Genomic DNA, 26,371 nt, shown 5'->3' on the forward strand with positions numbered 1-26,371 from the left:
CCTATTTCAATTGTTCAGACTTTTAGGGCATCTCAGATTTGCTCCAGGAAAAGTGACATTCAGAATGATTGGGACAAAAAGAATTTCCAGTGGTGATTTCAGAGAGAATAGTTGGTAGGAGCTTAAATGACACTCAACAATGAGTGAGAGGCTCCAAATTTATTTATTTATTTTTACTGTTTTTATTTATTTTATTTTAGTTTAAATATTCTGAACTAAAAATTGAAATGAGATAAAAATTCTCATTAACCAAGAAGTTTTACCTGAGAAGTATTCCATCCGTCCATCCATCCTTCCACTCAATCATCCGTCTATCTGTCCAGCCTGTCTTCTTCCCTCCCTCCTTTCTTTTTTTCCTTCCTTCCTTCCACACATATTTGCTGAGCGCCAAGTATGTGACTAGGAAAGCTACAGCCAAGACTCTGGTCTCACTGGGCTTACATTTTTGGGAAGAAATGACAACGAATTATAAACATATTAATACTTTATATAGTGATAAATTCAGTCAATATATTAAAGTAAGATGTTAAGTTGGAAAATTATAAATGGATGCACTATTTTAAATTGAGTGCTCAGGAAAGACCCTTAGAGAAGGGAATGTTTGAACTTAAATGTGAATCTTTCCTATATAAACATAATAGTTTGAAACTATATGCATTTGCAATATTCATGCATTGTATTAGACATAAAAATAAATTTGGACCTTTCACAATTCATTTATAGTTTTGTTTTTTATGCCTCCATTCAAAATATGTGAGCATTTTAACTTGGTAGTTTCTTATATATAATTTTGCAGCAAGTAAGTGAAGAGTTTCCAATGACACAAAGTTTTGGTAAATATTAAAAATGTTGAAATAACATATCTCACAGCATCTGGGAGTGTGCTACTATAATCTGGCTAATTCAGATTATAAAGAAGTATCATTTAAAATAGAGGGTACTACATAAAGAAGGAATGGTAGGTTGATTTTTAAAAAGGTGTCTTTGCACTGATAAGTATTTGGTAGAATTTTAGGTGCTCACCAGTGTCATTTCAAGCTATTTAGCCTGTCATATACTTAACTTCCCACCATTTATAATCTATCACCAAGTTTTGTTCATTCATTTGTTCATGCTCCTTCTGAAAAATCTTTCCATTTCTACTGCTTCTGCCCTATTTTGATTCTTTAATATCTCTTCCTACAACTATTTCACTAGCCTCTTAAATGACACCTCTATTGCCCACTCCAGTTCATCTTCCACTTGTAACCAGAGTTGACTTTCTGAGTTTAATAAAGATCTGATCAGGCTCTTCCTTTACTAATGAAATGCCTGGCTCCCTGTCATTGTCATCTTCATGACAAAACCCAAACGCCTGGGAATGCCATCAAATGCTTTTCCCTACCCGACACCAGGATGCCTTTCCAGCCTCTTTCTCTCTTCTGAGACCACACCAAACTGACATCTGCTGTGAATGCTGGGCCCTCCATCTAGAATTCCCCACTCCTATTCTCTGCCAGCCAATTATTCTCATTCATTTTTCCAAAGTTCCTTGTACCTCATTATTACAATACAATGTGATAAGCACTATAATAGAGGTATGCACAGCGTTGGTCACATTGTATTTTAATTTGACCAATTATATATCTGACTTTGCCTTTGAATGGGGGCTAGATCCTGATGATAGAGCCACGATACCTGGGTTCCTATTCCTACCTGGTCCTCGACTATCTCTGTGGCTTTGTTTATGTCTGCACCTCATTTTCCTCAACTGTAAAAGTAGGATAACTCAGTATGTGGGTTATAATGTTGTAATAATAACATTATATCTGGGTTATAATGTTGTTAGACAGTGCCTGGTATATTTAGCATGTTCTCAATGGATCCTTCATTATTTAGCTTAATTATTAAATTCTGTATCCCTAAAGATAGAAAATCAGGATACAATAAATATGAAAAGGATAAAAAAGTAGCATATGAGTGCCTCATCAATATGCAAATGACATCATCATAATCAAAGAATGAAGATATGAAATGTGGAATAGGCTGGGCACGTTGGCTCACGCCTGTAATCCCAGCACTTTGGGAGGCCAAGGAGGATGGATCACCTGAGGTCAGGAGTTTGAGACCAGCCTGTCCAACATGGTGAAACCCCGTCTCTACTAAAAATACAAAAATTAGCTGGGCGTAGTGGCATGTGCCTGTAATCCCAGCTACTTGGGAGGCTGAGGCAGGAGACTCGCTTGAACCAGGAGGTGGAGGTTGCAGTGAGCAAAGATTGCACTCAGCCTGGGGGACAAGAGCGAAATTCCATCTCAAAAAAAAAAAAAAAAAGAAAAGAAAAAAGAAATTTGGAATAGTATTCCAAGACTTCTGTCATCAAAGACACAACAGACACACACTGTTCTGTAAATTATAAGATTTCTGGTGGATGGGTTGAATGTCCTGAAATGTAGAGGCTCTTGTGGTAATTTTCCATTCCCTGCTCTTCTGTCCTCCACTAATTTCCCATCTTTTTCTGTCCTGCTCTGTGACTTAGGGACTGGCCACTGTGGGTTGCAGTATCTGGAGAGCCTCTGTCCTCTGGTTTATGGTTGGGTTTGGCCATTGGGACTGGAGGGTGGAAGAAGAGTGTTGATTGAGAGTGTTATTTCCCTGCTTTGCCCTGCTGTGGCCAGGTCTCGCAGGGGCTGTGTCCTTGAGTGACCACAGTGTCCATGGGTGGTCCCTTATAGGCTCCAGCTTTGAAAGAGCTCTTTTGACTCTATCTCCTCTCTCTCCTTGGCCTGAATATTATCACTGCTGACTTTGACATGGTCCTTTCAGTTTGGAAGTCAGTCGTACAAATAAGTAATGAAACAGCAATTGCAGAAAGTCTCTTTAGGCCAAAGGCAACAAAACAAAACAAAAATCAAAAATCCTGACCAAAAGCAAAAAACAAAAAAAACCCAAAACCCACAAACAGTTTTTTTTCCAGCTTACTTAACGTGTGTAACACAGAATTTTCACTATATTTATTCATATTCGTATGTCTCAACACTGCACGAGAAAGAAAGGAAGTGGGTGGAATCATGATGCCCTGCTAGGGCTTTTGATTAAGCTGGCTCTATTCCAATGGATACAAAGCCCACACACAGGGAGCAGGAAGCCCAGAATGTCAAGTACCCACTCTCAAAGGGGAGCTTTCAGAGGAAGGACACAGTGTCAGGGGTTTCTCCATTGATGTCTTTGGGCAGTGCCTTGCCTGGAAGTGGCTGCTGCAGGACCACGTGCAGTGTGAGAAGAAGGAGGAGGCCTTCCTTCAGTAACAAGCAGCATTCACGCGTCGTGGAGAGCAGAGTCCCAGAGTGTAAAGCTCTTAAGGGACATGTGCATTTATCACTGACTTTGCAAGGGCTTTAAAACCACAGATAATACAGAAAAGTGTGAAATTTGAGCAATTAATTGCACATGGCAGGAGGGAGCACTTTATTAATCTTAACCCTGGTAGAAGGAAGAGACTGGTATGACTTGTGGAATAATACTCATTTATGCACCCAGTGGTCGGGGAGATGTTCTGAACACCTGAAAGTGCCAGGTGTTGTGCTAGAGTGAAATAAGACAAAAGTGTCTCTGCTCCAATAGAGCTTATTTTTTAGAGGGAACTCAGAAAATGTGTAAGAGGATGGGACGCAGAAGAAGGTCAGTGAAGGATAAAGAAGCAGAATAACAACAACAAAAAAAGATAAAATTGACCACTGCAAAGATGCTGCCTCCAGCCACAGCTGAGTACCGTGTCAATCCTGAGTGATGTTTAATCCTTTGAAGCCTTATAATGGATTTTTGCTAGGCATTAAAAAAATATAATCATGTAAGAGCAGCTGTGTTGAAACATTCATATAAACTCTACTCAGTGCATTTGGTTTCTCAGTTATTCCTCCATAGCAAACCAATCGGTATTAAATGTGTGTATGTTAAGCAGTAATAATTCTTCCAGTTAAAGGAAAACTCTAGTCCTTTCACTATTTCACTAGCCTACAAGCAACTGACTTTTAAATTCATCTAATTTTTATTAATGATTATGATAACATATAAAATTATGCTCAGCAGTACAAAATATATCCATTTAGCTCATCAGCGTTTTACACATTTATAAATTTTATAAAATATGAATACCAATTTCACAGCATTTTCTGATAATGCCTCACTAGAGAATAAAATTTCTATTTTTGGAAAAAACCAACAACAACTTTTGAAGCTGACCTGGTTTGCCATGTTTATTTCGGGTCTGTGGTTATGCTTATCTCTGATTCCAGAGTGAAGGGAGGTGGGCAGGGCGTGGGTGTCCATTAAGGCACCTCTGTCCTTCCTGCAGGCCAAATCCTGCCCTGGCTTGTCCTGTGTCAAGGGACAATGTCCTGCTTTACAAAGTCAAGGCTGTGCCCATAGAAAGCCTTGTAATCTTTTGGTTTCTCCGTTTCCTTATCAGTGATGCACAGGCTCTGATGATTGTCATCCTCTTCACAGCCTCCTATGAACTCCTTCAGAAGGTGGAAGGAGCACCTGACACCGACCCGAGATCAGCAGCAGCCATGCCCACACTGTGGGCAGTTAAGAGGCAGCCAGTGGTACCAGTCATGAGCGATCAGATTTGAGGACTCAGGATTCTGGTTTCCTGAGTGTCATGGACCTGCGGGCTGCAGGAATGACAGCAACAGGTCTTCAGGCAGGTGCCACAGCACCCACACACTGCCAGCATTTTGTGCAAAATACCCAAAACCACATCACCAGATCTGAGCTCTCCTAGCTTCCCTTTGCTAAAATGCTGGCCAAAGAGCTTAACGAGCCACTCAGGGGCACAAGATAGGTGAAACCTGCATGTTTTGTTTGTTAAACTATTTGCCACATGGCACAAGAAAATAACAAAAAATAAACAAAAGGAATAACTGCAGCATCATGGTTTTGTTAAGATGTCCCAAAGCTGATCAGGGCTTCCTGTTAAAATCTAAATGAGACTCTCCTAGGTGGCTTACGTTCAGTCAGCTGTGGCTCTGTGCAAAGAAAACCAGTTTCCCTTGCTCAGAAATTTGGAGCCACTGATAATAGAAGAAAAGTGTGATTCCACATGGAGGGTCATGATACAATCTGATCTCTGACCCCGTGGAGGTGAAGGGGCTTGTTCTGCATGCCAGGCTGAGGACTCTCGGGACTGAGGCATTCGGAGTTGCAGCTTTAAATCATAAGGGTTCCCTGCCCATTTCATCACAAGTCAGCAGCATCCAAAGAGTGGCGTTGAAGAAAATCTCATCACCGTGGGCTCAGTTTAGATTGCTAGTCGGCTCAGAAAGCTACCTGCAATTGCGTTTCCAGGATGCATCACAAATACTCTCCACATGAGTGAGAACATCAGTGGATGAAACTCAGCATGCTTAGTGCGGGGCCAAGTCCTCTAACAAAGGACACAGCGGTTAACCTGCATTTCGAGGACAGGCACTGTCAAGCCCTCATCAGGGATCCATCCAGAGAACTTTGGTAATTCTTGCAAAATCCCTGTATCACACAATTTCCTTCCTTAATGTGATGAAGTGTAACGGACACATCTATAAAGCTTCTTCAGTCCTGCAATGCATAGATGAGCAGAAGGCCACAAAGCCAGGTTGGTTGCAGGGACGGGGCAGCAGGCAAGGCATGGTCACTGTGGAAAGCGACGGAGGCCACTTTTAACAGGTAGTCCAGCCAAGTGTGGGCCACAGTATCTTCTGTGCTTCCCATCAGGCCTTCACCTGTGGCCTTATTTTGTGGCTGCACTGAAACATGCTTGACACCAAGGTTTTCTTCAAACATCAGCTTCCATTCATCCCACCGTGGTACTTGTCCCTGTTGTCCTATGCCACCATCTCCTCTTTTTGAAAGATTCACAGACTCCACTCCCCACTCCCTGACCCCCTAACTTGGACAGAGTGCGATATTTTTCCCTTGTGATTGAATACAATTCTCAGGCTTATCTATGTATCTCAGGCAAACATATGCCCACATATGTATATGTGCGTATAAGTGAGCATTTAAGCTATTGTATTGTAATTGTTGGTTGGCTCATGTGTTCCTCATACTAGTCTCTTTGAGGCATGAGACCTTGCTCATTTTATGTTTGTATCCTCCCAGCACATACTATGTGCTTAATTTATAATTGTTAAATTAGCGAAGGTATTCCTGATGCTACCCAGCATAGTCTTATATGGTAAGATATTTGATGAAAATATTTCTGTGTTGATTGCTGATTCCAATTCATGATCTCTAAGACACCATCTTAAATTTCATGCTCACAAACTAAGAGCTAGTTGAGGGATTGTATTAGGTATAATCTGTGTATGTGTATATTCCTGTGTTACAGGTCATAGCACTCTCTACCATCAGAATGGAGCCTGCCTGAATGTGAGCTCAGTGAGAGGCAGATTCCATTTTCGGGCCCGTCCACGGTGACTTGTCTGCTCTGCTCCATCATCCACTTATTCACAAGTTCTGGGGCGACAAAGGGCACATTTTGTTTCATCTTGTGCCAAACCCTCGATGTGTACTCACTCACTCTACCTCATCTCAAGAACTTCAGGGCTGGGAGTGCATTTGGAGAGAAGGCATGTGCAATATCTGGAAGCCTTAGCACAGGTGGGTTATACTGATGCTCTATAGCCAAACTATAGGAACTTGGGTTCTAAGGCCAGCAGGCCCAGGTGTCACCCCAATGGCTCCCTTCAACAGCAGCATAAATAAGTCATGTCAGAAGAACTCACATTAGCCATCTCCAGGACTCATTTCCCTCTCAACAGCAGGAGCTCCTGCAGTCAGAACGGCAGTAATTTTCAAATCAGGCATGTGGTGATGCAGCAGGAAAGTGCCTGCATCCCAGGTGTCCCAGCAGCTTTCTGGAGACCTCTAATACCCACATCTGCACCACAAAACTGCACAGCATTGACTGATACCAATCTTCTTATACATATCGGTAAGTGGTAATAGAATGCCTCAACAGCAGACCACCCAGGAACCAAAAACATACTGGATTTTCAAGTCAGAAGAATGCTTAGAGATCATCTGACCCAATAGCCGTATTTTACAGTAAGATGCGGAAGCCAGTGTCCACAGTGCTAAAGCCACTGGTCCAAGGTGAAAGAATTTCAAACCCATAAATACCTCCAAGAAGCCTCCACTGGGACCCTATGATTTTAGTAAAACTATCAACATTCATGACCTATGTCTACTGATCTTAGCGTCTTCTCAGTAGGCAATTATTCTTTCTCACATCAATTTGCAGTTGCTATATTATCAGCATCCTTGGTAAATCCATCTTGTGTTCTGGGTGAAGACTAACAGATTCTTCCTTCTTGGGCTCTGTCATTCACTCTCATCCCTCATAACATCTGGCCACTGCTCTAAACACAGTGGCCTTTGAGAAATGCTGCTGAATTCTGACTAAGAAAGGGGAGAACTTTCAAATACAAGAAAGTGAACATTATAGAGCTTACCACTCAAGATGGTTTTCTACAAATGCAGACATGGGGCTGATCTGCACCGTGTAAGTATCATTTGCCGAGTACTCAAAGAGTCCATAGTAAGGGTTGAAGAGCTCCTGAGACAGAAGGAAGAAGAATTCCCGCGAGGGGCCACTGTAGTCCAGGCTGCAAAGAAAGCAGAGGTCCAGGAAGCTCATTCTGTGCCCGGAGGTGGGGGGACCTGTTCGCACCCAGATTCTAGTGTGCCCTTTCAGAGTTGGGTGCTGGGGAAAGCAGAGAGCAGCCTCTGCTCTTTGGAGTGAGTACTAATGGAAGCATCAATTTGCTGTAGAAAATGAGGATGCAGTAATTGGTTTGGAGATGTTTCTTAACCAGATGTCCATGAATAAACTCTTATGGCAGCTTTCCTTAGTGTTTTCTTTTGATCATCTAACACCTCTGAGCTAAAACACACAGCTGGCCCATTGAATACAAGGCCTTTGTTGTGGGACACATAAAAGAATTTCCTGCAACAGCGAATGTGTGCATGCATGTGTGTGTGTGTATGTGTATGTGGGTGGACTGAAAAGGCTTCCAAATTCATTTTGATACGCCTTCCTACATGGGCTTGCCCTTCATGGTTGAGGTGGTTTCCCATGAAATCACTGAAATGATATGAAAAGTTTGGCATGAAGTTGTATACATGCACTTTAAGAGAAAGAGTTTTTTAAATTAGATACTCAGAAGGGTACACCACCTAAAAAGGAAAGATTCAGTGCCCTGGGACTGTATTGTTGGCATATCCTCTTGTGCATGTCGATAATCTTAGGTTTTTGAAGATCATGGCATTTTTTAAAGCTTGGCAATACCTGAAAAGAAGGACCTCCTGGGAGAATGTGATCAGAATCGCATTGGGGTGAAGGCTGACAGCTACTCTGCTCCTTCTTGAGAAAAATCACCCCTGACCCTGAGGCTCTGGCCCACCCTTGCTTAGGTGTCTGCATAAAACTCCTGGTGCCTCACCCCTCCTCTCCAACAAAGGTGACGTAGAGCTTGTTTCGCTGGAGCTCTTTCCGCGAATAGGCCATCACCTGATTGAAGGTTCCCTCCAACAAATGATCCCGGCGAATAATGAGCCTGAGAAGGAGAAGGGGTGGTGAGCAGTGGCCCTGAAGTCAGGATGCTAGACAGGGTTCTAAGTGAGTTGTGAGTGTCTGGGTTTAGGTTCTCACTCCCCAGCCTCTCCAACGAGAGAGGAAAGAGCAGGACCCAGGTTCCGTTAGTTCATCGAGGGATTATCTGAACACACTTTTCAAAACATCAGGAGCACAAGGAAAATGTGTACACTTCTCGTGCATTCCATCATATGGAACTACTTTTAAGATAATTCATTTTGATCAACTCATAGGATATTGCTTAAGATTCCTGAGTTTGGGTTCAGCTTTTTGAGATGAAAATAATAAACCCAGAAGGGAAAATATAAACAACATTTTACTTAGACTTCAATTACAAAGTTACCAAGAATTTAAATTTGACCAATGAGTTAAATTTTTTTCCCAAGAATAAGTGAAGGGAAATATGAGATTTTTTATTTAGTTCAAGATTTCTTGTTTTCTGGAAAGGTCTACCCTGTGATTTTCGACATGCCTTTGTCTAAAATCTTCTGTTCTTTCTCATTCTCTTTCCCTCTCTTACCTTCTCTTCCTGCTTCCCTTCCAATTTCTTAATGTCCTTTCCTCTTTCCTTCCAGCTTCCCAACTTTCTTCTTCCCCCGCTTCAGACCATAACCACTACCACACCAGAGTAGCCAATCTCAAAAACAATATTACAAGGGTGTAGGGGAGAAAGGGATTGAAAAATCTACTGTCTGAATTCAGTGCCAAGCACTGGAGCACTCACTTAATTTTCCCCGGACCCTGACCAAATCCTTTGGCTTCCAGTTTTCTGTAGAAATTGCGGAGCTTGGCCTCAAAGTCTCTCCGGTAGGGGGAAGGGGCTCTTGCACTGGCTCTCTGTAAACCTGCAGAGAGAAGCACACAGAGGTCATCACTTTCTTTCTTCTTCTTCTTCTTTTTTTTCTTTTTTGAGAAGGAGTCTCGCTCTGTTGCCCAGGCTGGAGTGAAGTGGTGTGCTCTTGGGTTACCACAACTTCCACCTCCTGGGTTCAAGCGATTCTCCTACTTCAGCCTCCCGAGTAGCTGGGATCATAGGTGTGTGCCACCATACCTGGCTGATTTTTTTTTGTATTTTTAGTACAGATGGGGTTTCACCATGTTGACCAGGCTGGTCTCAAACTCCTGACTTCAGGTGATTCACCCGCCTTGGCCTCCCAAAGTGCTGGGATTACAGGCGTGCACTACCACGCCCAGATAATTTTTGTTAATTTTTGTATTTTTAGTAGAGATGAGCTTTCACTACATTGGCCAGGCTGGTCTGGAACTCCTGACCTCAAGTAATCCGCCCGCCTAGGCCTCCCAAAGTGCTGGAATTACAGGCATGAGGTCATCACTTTCTGTGGAAGAACAAATACGCAAAGTGACAGTGGAGCAAGAGCTCAACAGAGGCACATTCTGGCATCTCCATATTTTTCTTCTCCAACAAGCCCTTCATTTCCATCACTCTCTCAGTGACTTTTATAATAAATAGAAATAATATACTAAAGTATAAAAATAATATACTACATTCATTTATGAGTTCTAATGAGAATAAATATTTATGTCTTCCTCTCTAATTCTTTCAAGTTGTATTTCTCTTAAAAGGACATGGATGAGCATTTTTCTTAGCTTTAATTGTACTTGCATAATCTAAAATAATTAACATAAGCTGAACCAGACTAAACTTTTCTTGTAAGTTGCTACAAGAAGTGATTGAAACTATAATGAGGTAAGTAGGACTTTAGTACATGTGTCCATCATGTTCCCGTATTGATATTGATGCTCAAATAAACATACCTGTACACAAAGGCTCAGCGCATTTAGGAGTTTATATTAGATTAGAGTTTATATTAGATGACTTTGCATCATAAGAGTAAAGTTTACAATAATAATAATTCACTAACTCTACATAGAGGGGAACTTTTGTCTCATTTAGAGTGCTTTGTAAATACTTTACTATATATACCTTTTAATTTAAAAAAGGATGGAAAATTAACATTCTTACCCAAGTTTTAAAGGTGGTCAGAATCAAGGCTTGCCCATTCAATAACCATTTATTAGTTACTTACTATATTCCAGGTACTAAGCTTACAATTTAGAGAAGACTGATGCTGGTAAACTCTCAGAAATGAGTATATAATACAAGTTACAATGAGTGCTATCCATGAAGGAAAGAAAACCAGTTCTTTGAGATCACAGAATCTGCTGGCTAAGTCTGGGAAGGCTTCTCTGGGGACAATCTAAAGAATAAATAGGCACAAATTAGATTGCATGGGTCAAGAAAAGCTTTGCTTTAACTAAGAGAGGAGATGAGCTGGGAGAAGAAGAGCATTCCAGGTGGAAGATCAGCATGTGCAAAGGTCCTGTGGCAGAATGGAAAGCGGTACTTCAGTTTGTCTGGAGCACAGAGTCCAAGGACCAAAGTGGTACAAAAACGAGGCCTGAGAGGTGGGCAGGAGCTGCATGAAACAGGACAAGGTACATTGTTAAGCAATTTTGTTTTATGCTAAGTGTAGTAGGAAGCCCTTGCATAGTGGCTGGCATGATGTCACTTGAATCATAAAAACATTAATCTTCCTGCAGAAAAGAACAAAACCCCAGAGGACCAAGGGGGATTCAAAGAGCTCAAATGGGACTAGGCTGGCGTCAGTGGAGATGAAGTGAAGTGGGCAGACAGGAGATGTATTTAAGAGGCAATGAACTGGATACAGGTAGTGAAGGAGAGGTGGGTTTCAGATTTTGTAACTGAACACCCTGCAGTGACATTCACTGAGACGGGGAGGAGTAGAAAAAGAACACATTTGTGGGGGAAGAGCATGAACTTGGTCTTTGATGATAGTCCCTTTGTCTGGAGAGATACACAGTTTGAGTGGAGAAAAAAGCCTGGGTTTGAGACTTAAGGATGATAGAAGGGGAGGATGAGGCTGCGGGAATGGCCAGGGAAGTAGATGAGATGTCTGGAGTGGTGTCCCAGAAGGAAACTGAAGAGGGGATGTTGGGGGACAGCAGTTGGTCATGTTACACGCTGCCGGAGATTAGGAAGGCTGAGAACTGCCCGCTGGATTGGGTGGCCAGAGTTCATGGCGACCTTAGCGAGGACACCTCCTTTCGTGACCTCCAGAGATGACAGAGAAGATGTGTGCAGGTTTGCTAGCCTTGTGGGCAGGCCTTTGAAGAAGTTTCTGCTGGATGGCTTCAACTTCTCAGTGAGGTAAAACAGGACGTCATTTGCTAGGAGAGAGGAGGGGTGCTGAGGGTTGGAGGCTTTAGGGGAAATGTTTGAAATAATAGTAGAGGAGATCGAAAAAATGTGCTAGAATTTTCCTTTGGGTGTTCAAGGTTCATGTGAGATGAGAGATGACTAATTTAGAATTAATAATCTGCCTTGTGAGGTGAATTTACCCAAGAGTGCCTGATTGCAGAAGTGGGGGAAGCAGACAGGAAGGTTCATCTAGGGGTGAAACTCTGCCAGAGGGTACAAACAAAACGGAGAGGGCCAGGGGAGTTCAGGGCATTGGCAAGGGTGCTATTGAAATGATGAACCGCAGAATCTACGCTGCATCAGGGAAAGACGTTAGAAAGGAAAGGAGAAAAGTCCGTGAACCAGAGGCCTTGATGAGGCCAAAGGGTGGTAGTAGGAAGGGTAGTGGATCAAGCACATTGGAAGAGAAGAGGAGGTTTGAATTAGCGATTGTGGAGAGGATCACAAGGTCAGGAATGTGATTTTGGGAGTAAGTGGTTGAGGCAGGGGAGGAGAAAGTCTTTGCAGACAAAGTCTAGAGACTGGGAAGCCAGGGAACGGAATGAGGGTCCCTGTCGATGTTGAAGTCATCCAGGAGGACGGAAGGAGCTGCTTGGGAAGGAGAGGAAGACTACAAGGCAGGGGCCACAGGCCTTGAGAATGAGAAAAAGGTTGGTAGATGACAGTAACTGGGAGAAAGGGAGGGGAGGGATATGGCTGAGTGATAAAAGCAAGGAAGCGTTGGGGCCCCGCCTACCTGGGCCCCAAACACCTGGGCCTGAGGGAACCAATGGCCACCACTTGAAAAGAAGTGGTCTTGGTGGAATACCAGGTTTTGGGATATACACAGAACTAGAATACAGGTCTGTAAGTGCAAGTATAATTTTCTGTCCAGCACATTTCAGTATATTTTATTAATTATGATTTTCACTACCGCTGGTACTATCACCTGTCCCCATGATGACTGCTGTGCATTTTTCAAATAATTTCTGCTTTACAGAGTACTTTGGCATAAACTTCATGATTCACCATCTCTGTAGCACCTGGGTAGATTTCATACCGGTCTGAGAGAATGGGGATTGTAAAGTTTAAAATCAACGTATTTGGATTACATATTCTAGGACCCTGTGGTCAATGCTAGAGAATAAAGAAGTACTTTGACAAAATGAATTGGATGATTACTTAGATTCACGGCATCAGTCATATCTCTATCAGGAAAGTTTATTCCTTTTAGAATATCCAAATTATTCTCATATAGGAAATAACTCTTCATTTACTCTTATTTTTCTATTTGCAATATGATATCTCTCCTATATAATGATGTTAACATCATAGTCTAGTATCAAAGTCTGTAGACCAAAGCATAGGCACATTATCAGGCTGGGACAATCTCTACAACATGGCAGACCATCATGCAGTCCTACAACTTCTCCAAACTTTTCCCCCCAAACCCCTTACTTTTGTCTTCGCTCCCCAAAAGTAGGTCATCCTATGAGTGCTAAAAGTGTGTGACTGTACTGATGTCGGCTCCAGCAAAGCTCCTGGTCTTTTTAGGCAATGGGATTTAATTATGTTGTGCGTCAGAGGTAGCAAGCATTGCACATTTCCTTAACAATGCTGTTGGTACACTTGTTTGGAGGAAGTGACAACAGGGAGATACTATCTTGAAAACATATTTTAACGACGAGCACAACTACCTCTAAGAGAGACTTCTGAATGCTACAACTTGGAGGAACCAGACTAAAAGATACTCTAGTCTGGAGACCTACGGCAGTACTGAATGATACTAACTCTGAGTGCGACATCCCTTCTCAGAGACAAAGCTTATTACCAAGTTCTGTTTCTCTTGGGAATTTTACCACTGGCTTCAAAAACCACGCTCCAACCCTGGCCCTAGAGCTTCTGAGATAGGATGTTCCTACATGTTTCAAACTGATCTCTTTTACTTTAAATGAAACCTACAACAATGTGATAATGCAAGTCAAATACGAATGGAAAAATCCTCCAATATCTGGATCCAGTCTGGAGGTATGGATTTGACCTAAGCTCTTTATCTTGATGAATCCAGAAAATATCTTTTTTTTCGTTTGTTTGTTTTTTGAGACAGGGTCTTGCTCTGTTGCCTAGTGCTTGGAGTGCAGTGGCACAATCTCGGTTCACTGCAACCTCTGTCTCCTGGGTTCAAGAGATCCTGCCTTAGCCTCCTGAATAGCTGATACTAAAGGCGTGCACCACCACACCTGGCTAATTAAAAAAGTTTTTTTTTGGTAGAGATGAGGTCTCACTATATGGCCCAGGCTGGTCTCGAACTCTTGGGCTCAAGTGATCCGCCCACCTCAGCTTCCCAAAGTACTGGGATTATGCGGGTTAGCCATTGTGTCTGGCGAAAATATCTTTTATTCACTAAACAGTTCAACATATGTATTCCCTCACTTGGAATGGAAAATACCTGCAAAGAATTTTTGTACCACAAGTTCATTCTCATACATAAAGAAAACAGGAGGAATAATTTTGAAATGTGTAAGAAAATTCTTTGGAATCTTTGTGGAGATATAACAATGGTTCCTAGTAGCTGTATCACCAAAAGTGGTGTGCAATCGATTCAGAGTCACAAGGCAGAATGTTTTAGAAAGGGCTCTTTCCTTTGAAATGCTCGGAGAGTGACTTTGGAATGCAATAATTTAGAGCAGGGACAGTAACCTTTTTCTGCAAAGGACCAGAGAGTAAATATTTGAGGCTTTGCAAACCATGTGGTTTCTGTTGCTATTACTCAAGTCTGGTGTGAAAGCTAGCATAGAACAGGCATGGCTGGGGTCCAATTATACTTTATTTATGGACACTGCAATTTAAATTTCATATAGTTTTCACGTGTCATAAAATACTGTCTTAATTTTTTTCTTTTCTTTCTTTCTTTCTTTTTTTTTTTTTTTTTTAGATAGGGACTCTCTTTGTTGTATGGGCAGGAGGGCAGTGGTGAAATCATAGCTCACTGCAGCCTCAACCTGCTGGGCTCAAGGAACCCTCCTGCTTCAGCCTCCCTAGTAGCTGGGACTACAGGCACATGCTACCTCACTTGGCTTAGTTTTAATTTTTTTGTAGAGAAGGGGAGCTCACTATGTTGCCCAGGCTGGTCTTGAACTCGTGGACTCAAGTGATCCTTCTGGCTTGGCCTCCCAAAGCCCTGGGATTATAAGCATGAGCCACCTGCCCAGCAAAACATTTTTTTCCCAACCATTTCAAACTGTAAGCCCCATTCTAGCTTGGGGGGCATTACAAAAAACAGACAGCCATTTGTCAAAACCTGATAGAGTGCGTTTTCAATTAGGGAATTGGGAAGGCCAAGAGAAAGAACACACACATACAGTTGCCTTTCATTCACCTTCACTGGAGGAAACACACGTGGCCACTTAACAGGAGCTATTAGGCCAGATTCCTGTTACCTGGGGAGTTCTGAGGTGAAGAACAGGGTGAACAGCGGGGAGAGAAGCTATACCCAGGGTGGAAGGCAGCCTGCAGGGGGACGTAGGACATAATCTCTTCTTCAAAGAGACTGCATATGAAAAAAAAAAAAAAGAAGAAAGAAAAGGAAAAGTCAGTTTTACATCCCTGAGAAAGTGTTCACGAATTGGGGTAGCAGCACTTACACTTCTCACAAAGCAACAAAAGCAATTAGATTTAAATGTAGTACAGAAAGATAGGTACATGCTGCTTGCAAATTCTCAGTGTTGTTTTAAACCTTGATTAATCCTACAACAAAGTCTCCATCAAGTACTTTACGCAGCTCTTGCTAGCTCAATTGCAAATCTAAGGACTGTGATGGACACAGGTACAAGGGTGGGGTCCCACTTGTGTTGCAGTTACTAGAATCCTCTAGAACAAGCGGTGAGTTTTTCAGTCTAGGCCATTTTCAGGGTGGCCGTGATGGAGGAGAGCTGCCCAGGGAAGCTTTTCCAGAAGGATTTCAGGCCTAGCCCCTTACCTCAGCAAAATGACCAGATCCGCATCACAGGACAACTTCTCAAGCCCGTGATTACCCTCAGTCCGAATGTAATGGATTTTCTCCCTGAATCATGTGAGAAAGAAGAGGAAAATTAGACGCCAACACATAAACTCAGAAATACATTTTCTTCTGATCTCTTATTTCCTCTTCCGATACTGCTGAATAGCAATGTCCTAACGTCCTATGTATTTTGCAGAATTCTAAGTTTGTATCACAGGCTCTCAGGATGCTCTATGAGGGATGGTTTTTCTACAGACTTGCACAGGTACAGAAGCTGAGGAACACAGCAAAGTTAGGTCCTCAGGTAGCTAAGACAGTCAGGAGTGGAGCTGGGTAAGAGATTGCTCCTGAAAGACTGTTCTGGGGCGGGGCACAGTGGCTCACACTTGTAATCCCAGCACTTTGGGAGGCTGAGGCGGGCAGATCACGAGGTCAGGAGTTCAAGACCAGCCTGAGGAATATGGTGAAACCTTGTCTCTACTAACAATACAAAAATTAGCCAGGTGTGGTGTTGCCTGCCTGTAATCCCAGCTATTCAGGATGCTGAGGCAGGAGAATCGCTTGAACCGGGAGGCGGAAGTTGCAGTGAACTGAGATCGTGCCACTGCACTCCAACCTGGGCGACAGAGGAAGACTTCATCTCAAAAAAAAAAAAAAAAAAGACTGTTCTTGGCTCATGTCGTGTTGGAAGCCATGGGAGGAAAGAGTGAGTTGCGGGGTGAGTGTCTCTTGAGAAATCTTGTGCCTGATGGAAAATTTATGATGCCACATTGGGCACAGAGGGGGCCGGGCACCAAGAACCAAGAACAGTCTCCCAGGTCAGTCAAGGCACAGGCATCAATTTTGTCTCTGTCAGCTACAACTCGTCTATTCTGATCCTTTTAGACAACCTCCAACTCCAACTCGGCAAATTATTTCAAGTAAGTCTATGGATAAGTAGGATTTTTTTGGATCAAATTAACTTTTTAATTTGCTTCCCTGATGTTATTCAAATATTACAAACACCATATCCAAGAATCTTTCTATCGTATGCATGCTTCAAAGGAGTTAATATTTTTTGCCTTTTTTGAAGAGATGCAGCAGAAATAGGGAAAATTAAGGATCTGTTTTTTTTTAATCTTTAACTTTTTTCTTTTCTTGTTTAATTTTTACACTTTGAGGTAATTTTAGAGTCATGTGTAATTATAAGAAATAAACAGACAGATCCTGTATACCCCTCACTCAGTTTCTCCCAGTGGTAAAAGATGGATGATTTTCTTTTCTTTTGTTTTCTTTCTTTCTTTCTTTCTTTTTTTGAGACAGAGTCTTGCTCTGTTGCCCAGGCTGGAGGGCAGTGGTAAAATCTCAGCTCACTGCAACCTCTGCCTCCTGCGTTCAAACGATTCTTGTGCCTCAGCCTCCTGAGTAGCTGGGATTATAGGCGTGCACCACCACACTCAGCTAGGTTTTTGTATTTTCTTTAAAAAAATTTTTATTTTTTTGAGACAGGGTCTCACTCTGTTGCTCACTCTGCAGTGCAGTGACCTGATCACAGCTCACTGAAGCCCCAACCTCCCAAAGCTCCAGTGATCCTCCTGCCTCAGCCCCCCCATGTAGCTGGGACTACAAACGCACACCACCAGGCTTGGCTAATTTTTGTATTTTTAGTAGAGACAGGGTTTCACCATGTTGCGCAGGCTGGTCTTGAACTCTTGGGCTCAAGAGATTCGCCTGCCTCAGCCTCCCAAAGTGCTGGGATTACAGGCTTTAGCCACTGAGCCTGGCCCAAAAGATGAATGAAAAAAAAAATCTATTTTTCAAAATACTGCAGGTACAACTTTTTCCTCTCTTTGATTATATTAATATAAATCCAAATCTTCATCATAACTTAGAGATTTTCAGGCAAAAAATATAATCAATTTGACCTTTTGGTATGGAGATCTTTTTTTTTAAGGCAAGGGAAGATTTTGAGCCTCTACAAAGATAGACAGAATGGGATTAAACAGGGAAATGCACTCTGATCCAACTTCAGTGCGGGTGAAGCACCGTTGCAGGAAATGGCATCACCAGAACCTGGGGGGTGTTCACAGTGGCTTCTTTGACTGGGTTGAAAAAGGGAGCAGCAGTGTCCACATGTCATTTAGCAGGGAACATGTGAAAGCCCAGCAAAGAGAACAGAACATCCCCATCTCTCTCATCACCTTCTTCTCCCTCTGCCTATGTCCTTAACCCCAGCCCTGGGCTTTCTCCTCCAAATCCTGACACCACCTCACAACCCCGTTATTTGGAAGATGCTCTTGAATCTTCTCTAATTTAATGATTTTGGCCTTATGAATGACCTCAAATCTATATGCTCTCCCAATGATAATGTACCCTTGGGCAGGTTATCCTCCTGCCCCAAGGGATCAACATCTGGTTAAGCCACTGGCCTCCCTGCTGGGGGAAAAAGAAGCCCAGAGAGGGCCATCTCCACTAGGGCAGCAAAGTGCAGTCCCCAGTTTAGAAAGTGCCACCCAGCACAGTGGTTCTATCGTGGCACCACCATATGGACCACATCCAGGTGTCTGAATGCTAAGCACGATTTTCTGAGAGTTTTGGTGGCTCTCCACCAGACATTATATCCTCTGTCATGTCTGGCAACATGTCATGCATAGCCAGTGGTGTGAGGGACCTCCAGCTGCCCCTGGGACTCCATCCCAAAGTGCACTGAGAACTGAGGAAGCCATCTAAGGGCAAGAATACCAGCTGTCTCTCCTACATATCTCCCTTGACCATCGGGAGAACTCCAGAGCACACTTTCCCTAGAGTTCAGGACAGGACAGGCGACTGCCTCCTTGACATCTTGACATTTGAAGCCGCTTGTGGCTTCAAAGACCTCAAAACTCAATATCCAAAATAAAATCCTTGACATTCTTCCTCTCCTCAAGCCAGTTCCTCCTCCACTCTTTCCCATCTCAGTAAACGATGCCATTATCCATTCACCTGCACAAGCCCCACACTTGGCTGTCATTCTTAATTACTCTCTTCTCCTCACCCACCATGTTCAAGCTGTCATCAGCTCCTGTTGTTTTTGCATCCACAGTATCACCCCAAACTGCTCCCTTCTCTTCATCCATATTTTCCCATTATCCACACGACCATCATCATGGATGAATATAATAGTCTCCTGCATAGCCCCTGTTCCATCTTATGCCCCTCCCCAGCCTATCTTTTCCCCACAGAGCTGCCCAAACATTGCATCTGTGTTTTTAACGACCACAGCTGCAATCATATTTCATTGGTGGTCATGAAAAACAGATGAAATATGATTGCATCTGTGGTCACTAAAGACACAGATGCAATCATATTTCTTTCCAGCTGAAAACTTCTCAATCACTTCTCAAATAGAAGTGCAATTCAAATAAAATGTTTCCGGTTGGTGATAGGGCCTCCCTCTCCAACTTCACCATGGTAGGTCTCACCTACCCTCCCAATCTACTCCTGGGCCACACTAGCTTTCTTTCATTTTTCACCTACATCTAAGCTTTTCCTGCCTCAGGGCCATTGCATACTCTCTCCCTGATCTCTACTTTGCATCTCAAGGGACAATGCCTTCTCATCCTTCAGGTTTCAGCTTAAGCATCACCTACTTGGAAAAGCCTTCCCTGTGTTCTGTTTAGGATGTAAGTCCTCTTCCTCTGCACCAGCATATTATCCACTATTGCTGAATTCTAATCATGTTCTTCATGGCACTTAACATATTATGCAGCTGTATATGGCTTAAAAAAACAAACCCCAAGCTTGTCTATTATCTGTCTCCCTCAGTAGATTGTAAATTCATTGAGAATTTACAGGTCTGTTTTGCTTGCTACTGCATACATAGCCCTGGGACAATCCTGATTCAGATGAGTGACACAATCAAAGCACTAGTTGAAGGACCACCTCCATGCCCCTTGAAGATAACAGATGCCATTAACCTCTGGGTTTTCTGGCTCCATCCCCTTCTCTACATGTGGCTTCCTGCTTTTCACCGCAAGTCACTGCTGTCAACTGGACAGTTTTCTACATACTCAAACCCAGCAACTGGCTTTGCAGACCCAAGACAGAGACTCCATGACTCCCTGAGAATAGCAATGGCTGAACAGGGGTCACCATCTGCTCTTGGGGACCACAGAGGAAGCCATGAGTTCTTCTGGGTGGGGTCCTGAGGAGAGTGGTATTCTCTTCAACTCCTGAACCTTCAAAGTGGATCTGACTCACCCTGACATGGCACTCAGGGGCAGGTGGACGCCTCATCATGGAAAGCAGGGCCTGGCTTCCTGCATCTGTTAAGCTTGACCTCCTGAAGAACAAGTTCTTGCTCTTTGCTTTCTGCTGTTTTAGTTCTATCGTCACATAGTCCAGTTTCTGATAGTCATTGTGAGCCTTCTGTTTTTGATGAAATATTTGGGTTCTCAACCTGGGTCCACAGTTTCTTTAGGGTCCATTAACTATTTGAAATTATATTCAGAGGTTTATATTTATATGTGGAGGAGAGTCCATAAGTGCTTCCATCAGCATCTCAAAGGAGTCCATAACCTTAAAATAGGTTATTAGTTTCCATACTAGATAATTTCCAAGTTTTTTTCCAATTCCAACGTGGCCTGATTTCAAGTTCCCCCAGCTCTGCAAAATCATAATTGTACAATCCCATATTGCAACAAAACATTTAAAGTTTCTTGGATTGTTGTAATGTGATATATAATAGGGATGAAAACAGTCTACTGCCTTTTGGAAATACATTCCACTCACTTATATAGGGAATTACTTAAAAAAAAAACCGTTTCTAATGATTAAAATGAGACTTTTGTGTCTTTGGTGAGTTGAAATTCTTCCACAAAGCAAGCAGTGAACTCACTACTTAATGGTAGAATCAGTAACGTAAAGAATGTTCAAGAACAACCATGCGTCAAAAACCCTTAAGATAATACAACATCCCTGGAAATCCCTTGAAAATTCCCTTGGGTTGTTAGGTGAGTCAAAGAGCAGCCCATGAATGAATGACCCAGGTGGCTGAATATGACTCTGCCTTCTGCAGCAGTGCAGTAATGAAACCAGGGGAGAGAATTCTTAAGAGTTGAACATAAATGAAAGTGGCCATTCATCATGCTAAAGATCACTTGTTCATGCTAAAGATCTTTCATTCACTCTAAAAGTAATTGGTGTTTCCTATTTTCAAAGTAGAGGACCAGGTTGTAAGGGGCAGAGTGGGCACAAAGAAAAGGAAGAGAAAGGCCTTGCTCTAAAGAGCTTAGAGTGCTGTAGGGAGACACAAGTAAATGACAGAATACGAGAGATCTAAAAATATCTTCGAGGCACAAAAAGCATACTATCAAAGCAAGACAAAAGAAATACTAGGAAACCATCATTCTCAGCAAACTAACATAAGAACAGAAAACCAAACACTACATGTTCTCACTCATAAGTGGGAACTGAACAACGAGAACACATGGACACAGGGAGCGGAACATCACACACTGGGGCCTGTTGGGGAATGGGGGCTAGGGGAGGGATAGCATTAGGAGAAATACCTAATGTAGATGACGGGTTGATGGGTACAGCAAACCACCATGGTGCATGTATACCTGTGTAACAATCCTGCACTTTCTGCACATTTATCCCAGAACTTAGAAGTATAATAAAAAAAATTAAAAACAAACAAACAAACAAAAAAACAAATGCCATGGTAACATCAGGAAGTTCCCACCCCCTCAAAGAAAAAGAAATACTAAAGCTTGCCCAGATCACTGAATTTTTGCTTTTGATCTGAGCCTTTAAAATGGGATGAGATGTCCTTAATAGGGAAGTCATTCCCGGAAAGACAAAGGCAGGAGAGTACGCAGCCTGTGTGGTGGAGGTGGAATACCCTGGAAGGAAAAGCTTAGTGCAGGATGGAGAGTTAGGTTAGGGCCAGACTTTGAGACCATGGACATTATGCTTAGAAATCTTGACTTTAGGCTGGGTGAGGTGGCTAACACCTGTAAGCCCAGTACTTTGGGAGGCTGAGATGGGTGGATCCCTTGAGGTCAGGAGTTTGAGACCAGCCTGACCAACATGGTGAAACTCCACCTCTAATAAATGCATAAAAATTAGCAAAATTTTGCTGGGTGTGGTGGCACATGCCTGTAGTCCCAGTTACTCGTGAGGTTGAGGCTCAGGAATTGCTTGAACCTGGGAGGCAGATGTTGCAGTGAGCTGAGATTGTACCATCTCACTTCAGCCCAGGCAACAGAGCAAGACTCTGTCTCAAAAAAAAAAAAAAAAAAAAAATCTTGACTTTATTTCATATGTGATGGAAACCATGAAAGCTTTTTTGAAGGGTAGGGAGGTCATGATTTAATCTATGCTTTACGTAGGTAACTCTGGTTATGATAGGGTGATAGGGAATATTTTAGGAGAAACCCCTGTATGGTCCAGAAGAGAGATGATGAGCACCTAAACTTGAACCATGGCAGGGAGAAGAGAAAATGAGGATGGAGGAGAGAGTATGAGGAGGTGAATGTTTAGGTGTGGAGGTGGAGGAAGAGGGAGGAGAGGAGATCAGGGACGGCTGGGAGGGTAGTGGCTCTAATTTACAGAGTGAAAATACAGGGAAAAGAGGTGTCAATGAGGGGGTGTTGGAGGGGAAAGAATAGTGAATGATCCATTCTGGCGGGAGTGGCAAGGGTTGAAAAGCAGAGACTACTTGAAGCTGTCAGTGATTCCCCGAGGAAGTTGGAGTATGGTATTGCAGGTATCAGCCCCATTCACAAGACTGCACCACATGGGCAGGGAATAATGAAATGCAGCCGTTGATGGGATTCTAGCTTGCCCTGCCTTAACCTTTACACATCCTCAAGTAAGTATTGCAACCATGCCCACTTTGTGACCCCCATTTGGGAGACTAAGGGCAGAGAGTTGAATAACACGCCTCCATCAATAGTCCCTACCTGTTGGAGTGAAAATTCAAACGTCAAAGAGATGTACTCTTAACCCCCATGCCTCTCCAGCTTTTGGAACGTTGGAGAGTAAACCAAAGGAAAAAGATGTTTGAATATTTTGGTGAGAAAGCAGGATTTAAGTTCAGGGAATATTTTCTCTTTTTATCATTTCAGATCGCTATCCCTTCCACATGTGATTCAGAGTTTCAGGGGCACTTGTTCAAAAATGACCCTAATGAAGCATAAGATGTAAGTAGTTAGAACACACAAGAAACTTTTTGTTTGCTTTTTTATTTTCGAACATGGCCGCTCAATATTTGGTTTACCATTCAACAATTATATTTCAAAACTAAAAGTAATTTATACAGTGCTGTACATAAATAATTTTTTAATGGAAGCTATTTTGTTTCCTTTCTGTCCTTCCCCCCCCACATCAATGGAAATCATTTCAGTACCATATAAATGATATGTAATCTGATAATATGACCATCTCTGATTATGCCATTTCCCAGAATACAGGAACCCCGAACCCTTCATCTTGAAGATTCAAGTTCTCATTTAAATGCACAAATACAATGTATAATAAGCTTCTGCTCTGTCTCCACAGAGGTGTTTTCCCACCAGGAAAAATGGCTGGAAAGACCTAGAGTTCCAGGGAGTGAGGGGCGAGGCTTACCTGAGTGTGTGGTTTCTTGCTAAGCTTGGCTGACGCTCTTGCAGCATTTCAAAAATGTTTGGCTGGCGAAGAAATGCCACAATCTTGTCATTATATGCTGAAACAGACAAAAGCACAGAGTTGTGGTTGAGTCTGCAGCCCAGAGATAATCACTCTGATGATTGGAAAATGGCTGCTTGATACCAGGATTAATGAAGGAGTTTGAAGGGCAGGCAGCATACTCATCAAAAAAATGCAAGCTCTTGAGAGTTTTTAAAATGTGACATAATAACATTATAATTTTTTAAGGGATCAAACTAAAAGTGAACCAGATCTCTGTTAATCATCCTTAACGTTTCAGGATCTTTACTGGGTATTAATGCATCTCTGCATGAACAGGTAAAGAACAAAATAGCTCTCCCATAAGAGGAGTTCTCCTCTCTTCCTTCTAACTTTTCTTGGTCATTTTGCTGTAGTTATGGAAAAGATTCTTTATGAGTGCAAAGTAATCCATGTGTCGATTTCCCAGTAGTGATAATGGAAATACCATTTAGATGCTCTCATTTCATTTTCCTTGATACAAGTGGCATATGTTTTGGAAAGAGGTGGCTGAAGTTAGGAATGGACACTGCAAACTTTATGCCATACATACATGGAAAGAGAGGTATACATTAAAAACTGTCTAAAAACAGTAAAATTCACCTCATTTAAACCTTGCTCTTGTGCACGGGATTAACAAATCACTGAATAGAATAAGGAAGAAAGGACCTGAGAGTTTGGGAAAGAACAGAAAAGACAGGGAGGGGAACAGATAGGTGAGGAGGAAGGGAGAGGGGAAAAGGACAGAGGGGTGGATGGTAGCAGGGGTCGGGGTGTGCACTATATCCTAAAAGAGGAGAAAGGAAAGACAGAATGTTGAATAGTAAAGGGTTCATGACAAAAACCAGAAAAACAAACAAAAAAATCAAGGCTAGGTGTTGCTATTCTTTGAGCCAGGGGCTCAAACAAGCATGATACATACCCAGTGGCAATGACTCATGTTGATGTTGGCTTCGAATAGCAGCTACTAAGCTGTGTCCTGGCCTGGCCAGTAAAGAGGCTCCTCTGTTTCTAGAAACTTCTGAGGCCTAATTTTAGAATAAAAGCATAAGCATTAGAAATTTGTATCAATTTCAGATGTCTCTTGATACCAGTTTTTCAACCTAGGGGGTGAAAGATTTTGAAGTCACCTAAGTTGAAAAAGTAATAAAGTGATGGAAAAGAAAGCTTACAAAAGTGTCTAAGTAGAGTTGATGATGTGCTATAGTATGGTTAAGAAAGCCATCTGGCTCACACCTGTAATCCTAGCACTTGGGGAGGCTGAGACCTTGATAGCAAGGTCAGGAGTTTGAGACCAGCCTGGCCAACATAGTGAAACCCCATCTCCACTAAAAATACAAAACTTAGCCAGATGTGGTGGCAGGTGCCTGTCATCCCACCTACTTGGGAAGCTGAGGCAGAAGAATCACTTGAACCTGGGAGGTAGGGGTTGCTGTGAGCCAAAATCACTCTGTCCTGGGCAACAGAGGAAGGCTCTGTTTCAAAAAAAAAGAAGTGATCATGTCAAAGTCATGAATATTAATCAAATTAATACACTGAATAGCCCAAGAAACATTTCTCATCATAAATTTGTTAAAGAGAGATAAATCCTAGATAAATATCATTGGTAAGGTACGCCTATAACTTTCCAAGGTAGCATTGAACTTTAGTACCAAATGTATAATGGATTTCTTGTTTAAATAGTATTGATTACATTCATTCTTTGTTGAATGCCTGTTATTGCATTCACTGTGCTGGCTTCTGTTCACATAGCATCTTATATATCCTAACAAATTCTGCAAGGTAAGCATTATTAACCAAAATTTACAAATAGGGAATCTGAGGATCCAGGAAAAGTAAGGTTACCCCAGATTTACAACCGTAAGACAGGGGGATAACCAGGATTCTAATACTTGACTGCAAAGCACTTGTTTACTCCTTCCACACTGCCTGCCTGCTTCCAATATCTTGGTTCAGCTTAGGCATTTTGACAAAACTTCAGAGATAAATAACTTGCTTAGCCTAAAGTTGATACTTGTGATGATTAACTTTAAACTAAATTAGCTCAATTTTGCCAGTGCGGTGGCTCACACCTGTAATCCCAGCACTTTGGGAGGCTGAGGCAGGTGGATCACTTGAGGATAGGAGTTTGAGATTGGCCACCAGGGTGAAACCCCGTTTCCACTAAAAATCTAAAAATAAGCCAGGCATGGTGGCGCATGCCTGTAATCCTAGCTACTCGGAAGGCTGAGGCATGAGAATCCCTTGAACCCAGGAGGCATAGGTTGCAGTGAACCAAGATTGCACCATTGCACTCCAGCCTGGGCGACACAGCAAGACTCTATCTCAAAAACAAAACAAAACAAAACAAAAAAACTAACTTAGCTCAATTTTAAATTTTGTAAATTAAAAAAAATCACTTTTGTAAAAGGTGAAAGAAAACTTTGCTGATCAATAAACTATGCAGTTCTAGAGCATGATAATGGACATTCTCACTGTGATTCTACATACATTTTGTTTTTTAAGACCCTTGCAGAGTAAGATGTTAAAATCTATAGAGGCATTAAGATTTTCCACATTGCAGTACATTCACCAGATATATGGGATTTAATGTAGAGTGTAACTCATCCTATGATATTTGGCAAAGTATGCTAAAATAGGCTTTAAAATAGTTAAGAATTTTGAAGTGTTAAAGACTTTAGACAAAGTAAACTTACAAAGTTTAATTGATCAAAGAATGGTGTGAGAATGGGGTGGTCCTCACTCAGAACCAGAACCAGAAAGGGAGGAGAGAGCTCCATTCTGCAACCATGGGCAGGCAGCATTTATGGTTGGGGAATGGGAGCATGGTACGGGAGCAGCTCAGTGTTTGCCTTATTTGAAC

The 26,371-nt window shown here is 42.3% G+C and overlaps 1 protein-coding gene across 9 annotated transcripts in view; it reads right to left on the reverse strand.

The window, feature by feature from the left end:
- Nucleotides 1–26,371, reverse strand: part of HECW1 (HECT, C2 and WW domain containing E3 ubiquitin protein ligase 1) — a 445,382-nt gene that overhangs the window by 49,352 nt on the left and 369,659 nt on the right. For all 9 annotated transcript variants that reach the window (XM_057302857.2, XM_008960744.4, XM_008960746.4 and 6 more), the window contains 7 exons: nt 24,431–24,536; nt 23,431–23,527; nt 15,817–15,900; nt 15,278–15,387; nt 9,342–9,462; nt 8,466–8,579; nt 7,476–7,628 (listed from right to left, as the gene is read on the reverse strand). In XM_057302857.2, coding sequence (XP_057158840.1) covers nt 7,476–7,628; nt 8,466–8,579; nt 9,342–9,462; nt 15,278–15,387; nt 15,817–15,900; nt 23,431–23,527; nt 24,431–24,536 — 785 coding nt within the window. The remainder of the gene's footprint in view (nt 1–7,475; nt 7,629–8,465; nt 8,580–9,341; nt 9,463–15,277; nt 15,388–15,816; nt 15,901–23,430; nt 23,528–24,430; nt 24,537–26,371) is intronic.

The sequence above is a fragment of the Pan paniscus genome, chromosome 6 (genome assembly GCF_029289425.2).
Source record: "Pan paniscus chromosome 6, NHGRI_mPanPan1-v2.0_pri, whole genome shotgun sequence".
In the NCBI taxonomy this organism is placed as follows: domain Eukaryota; kingdom Metazoa; phylum Chordata; class Mammalia; order Primates; family Hominidae; genus Pan; species Pan paniscus.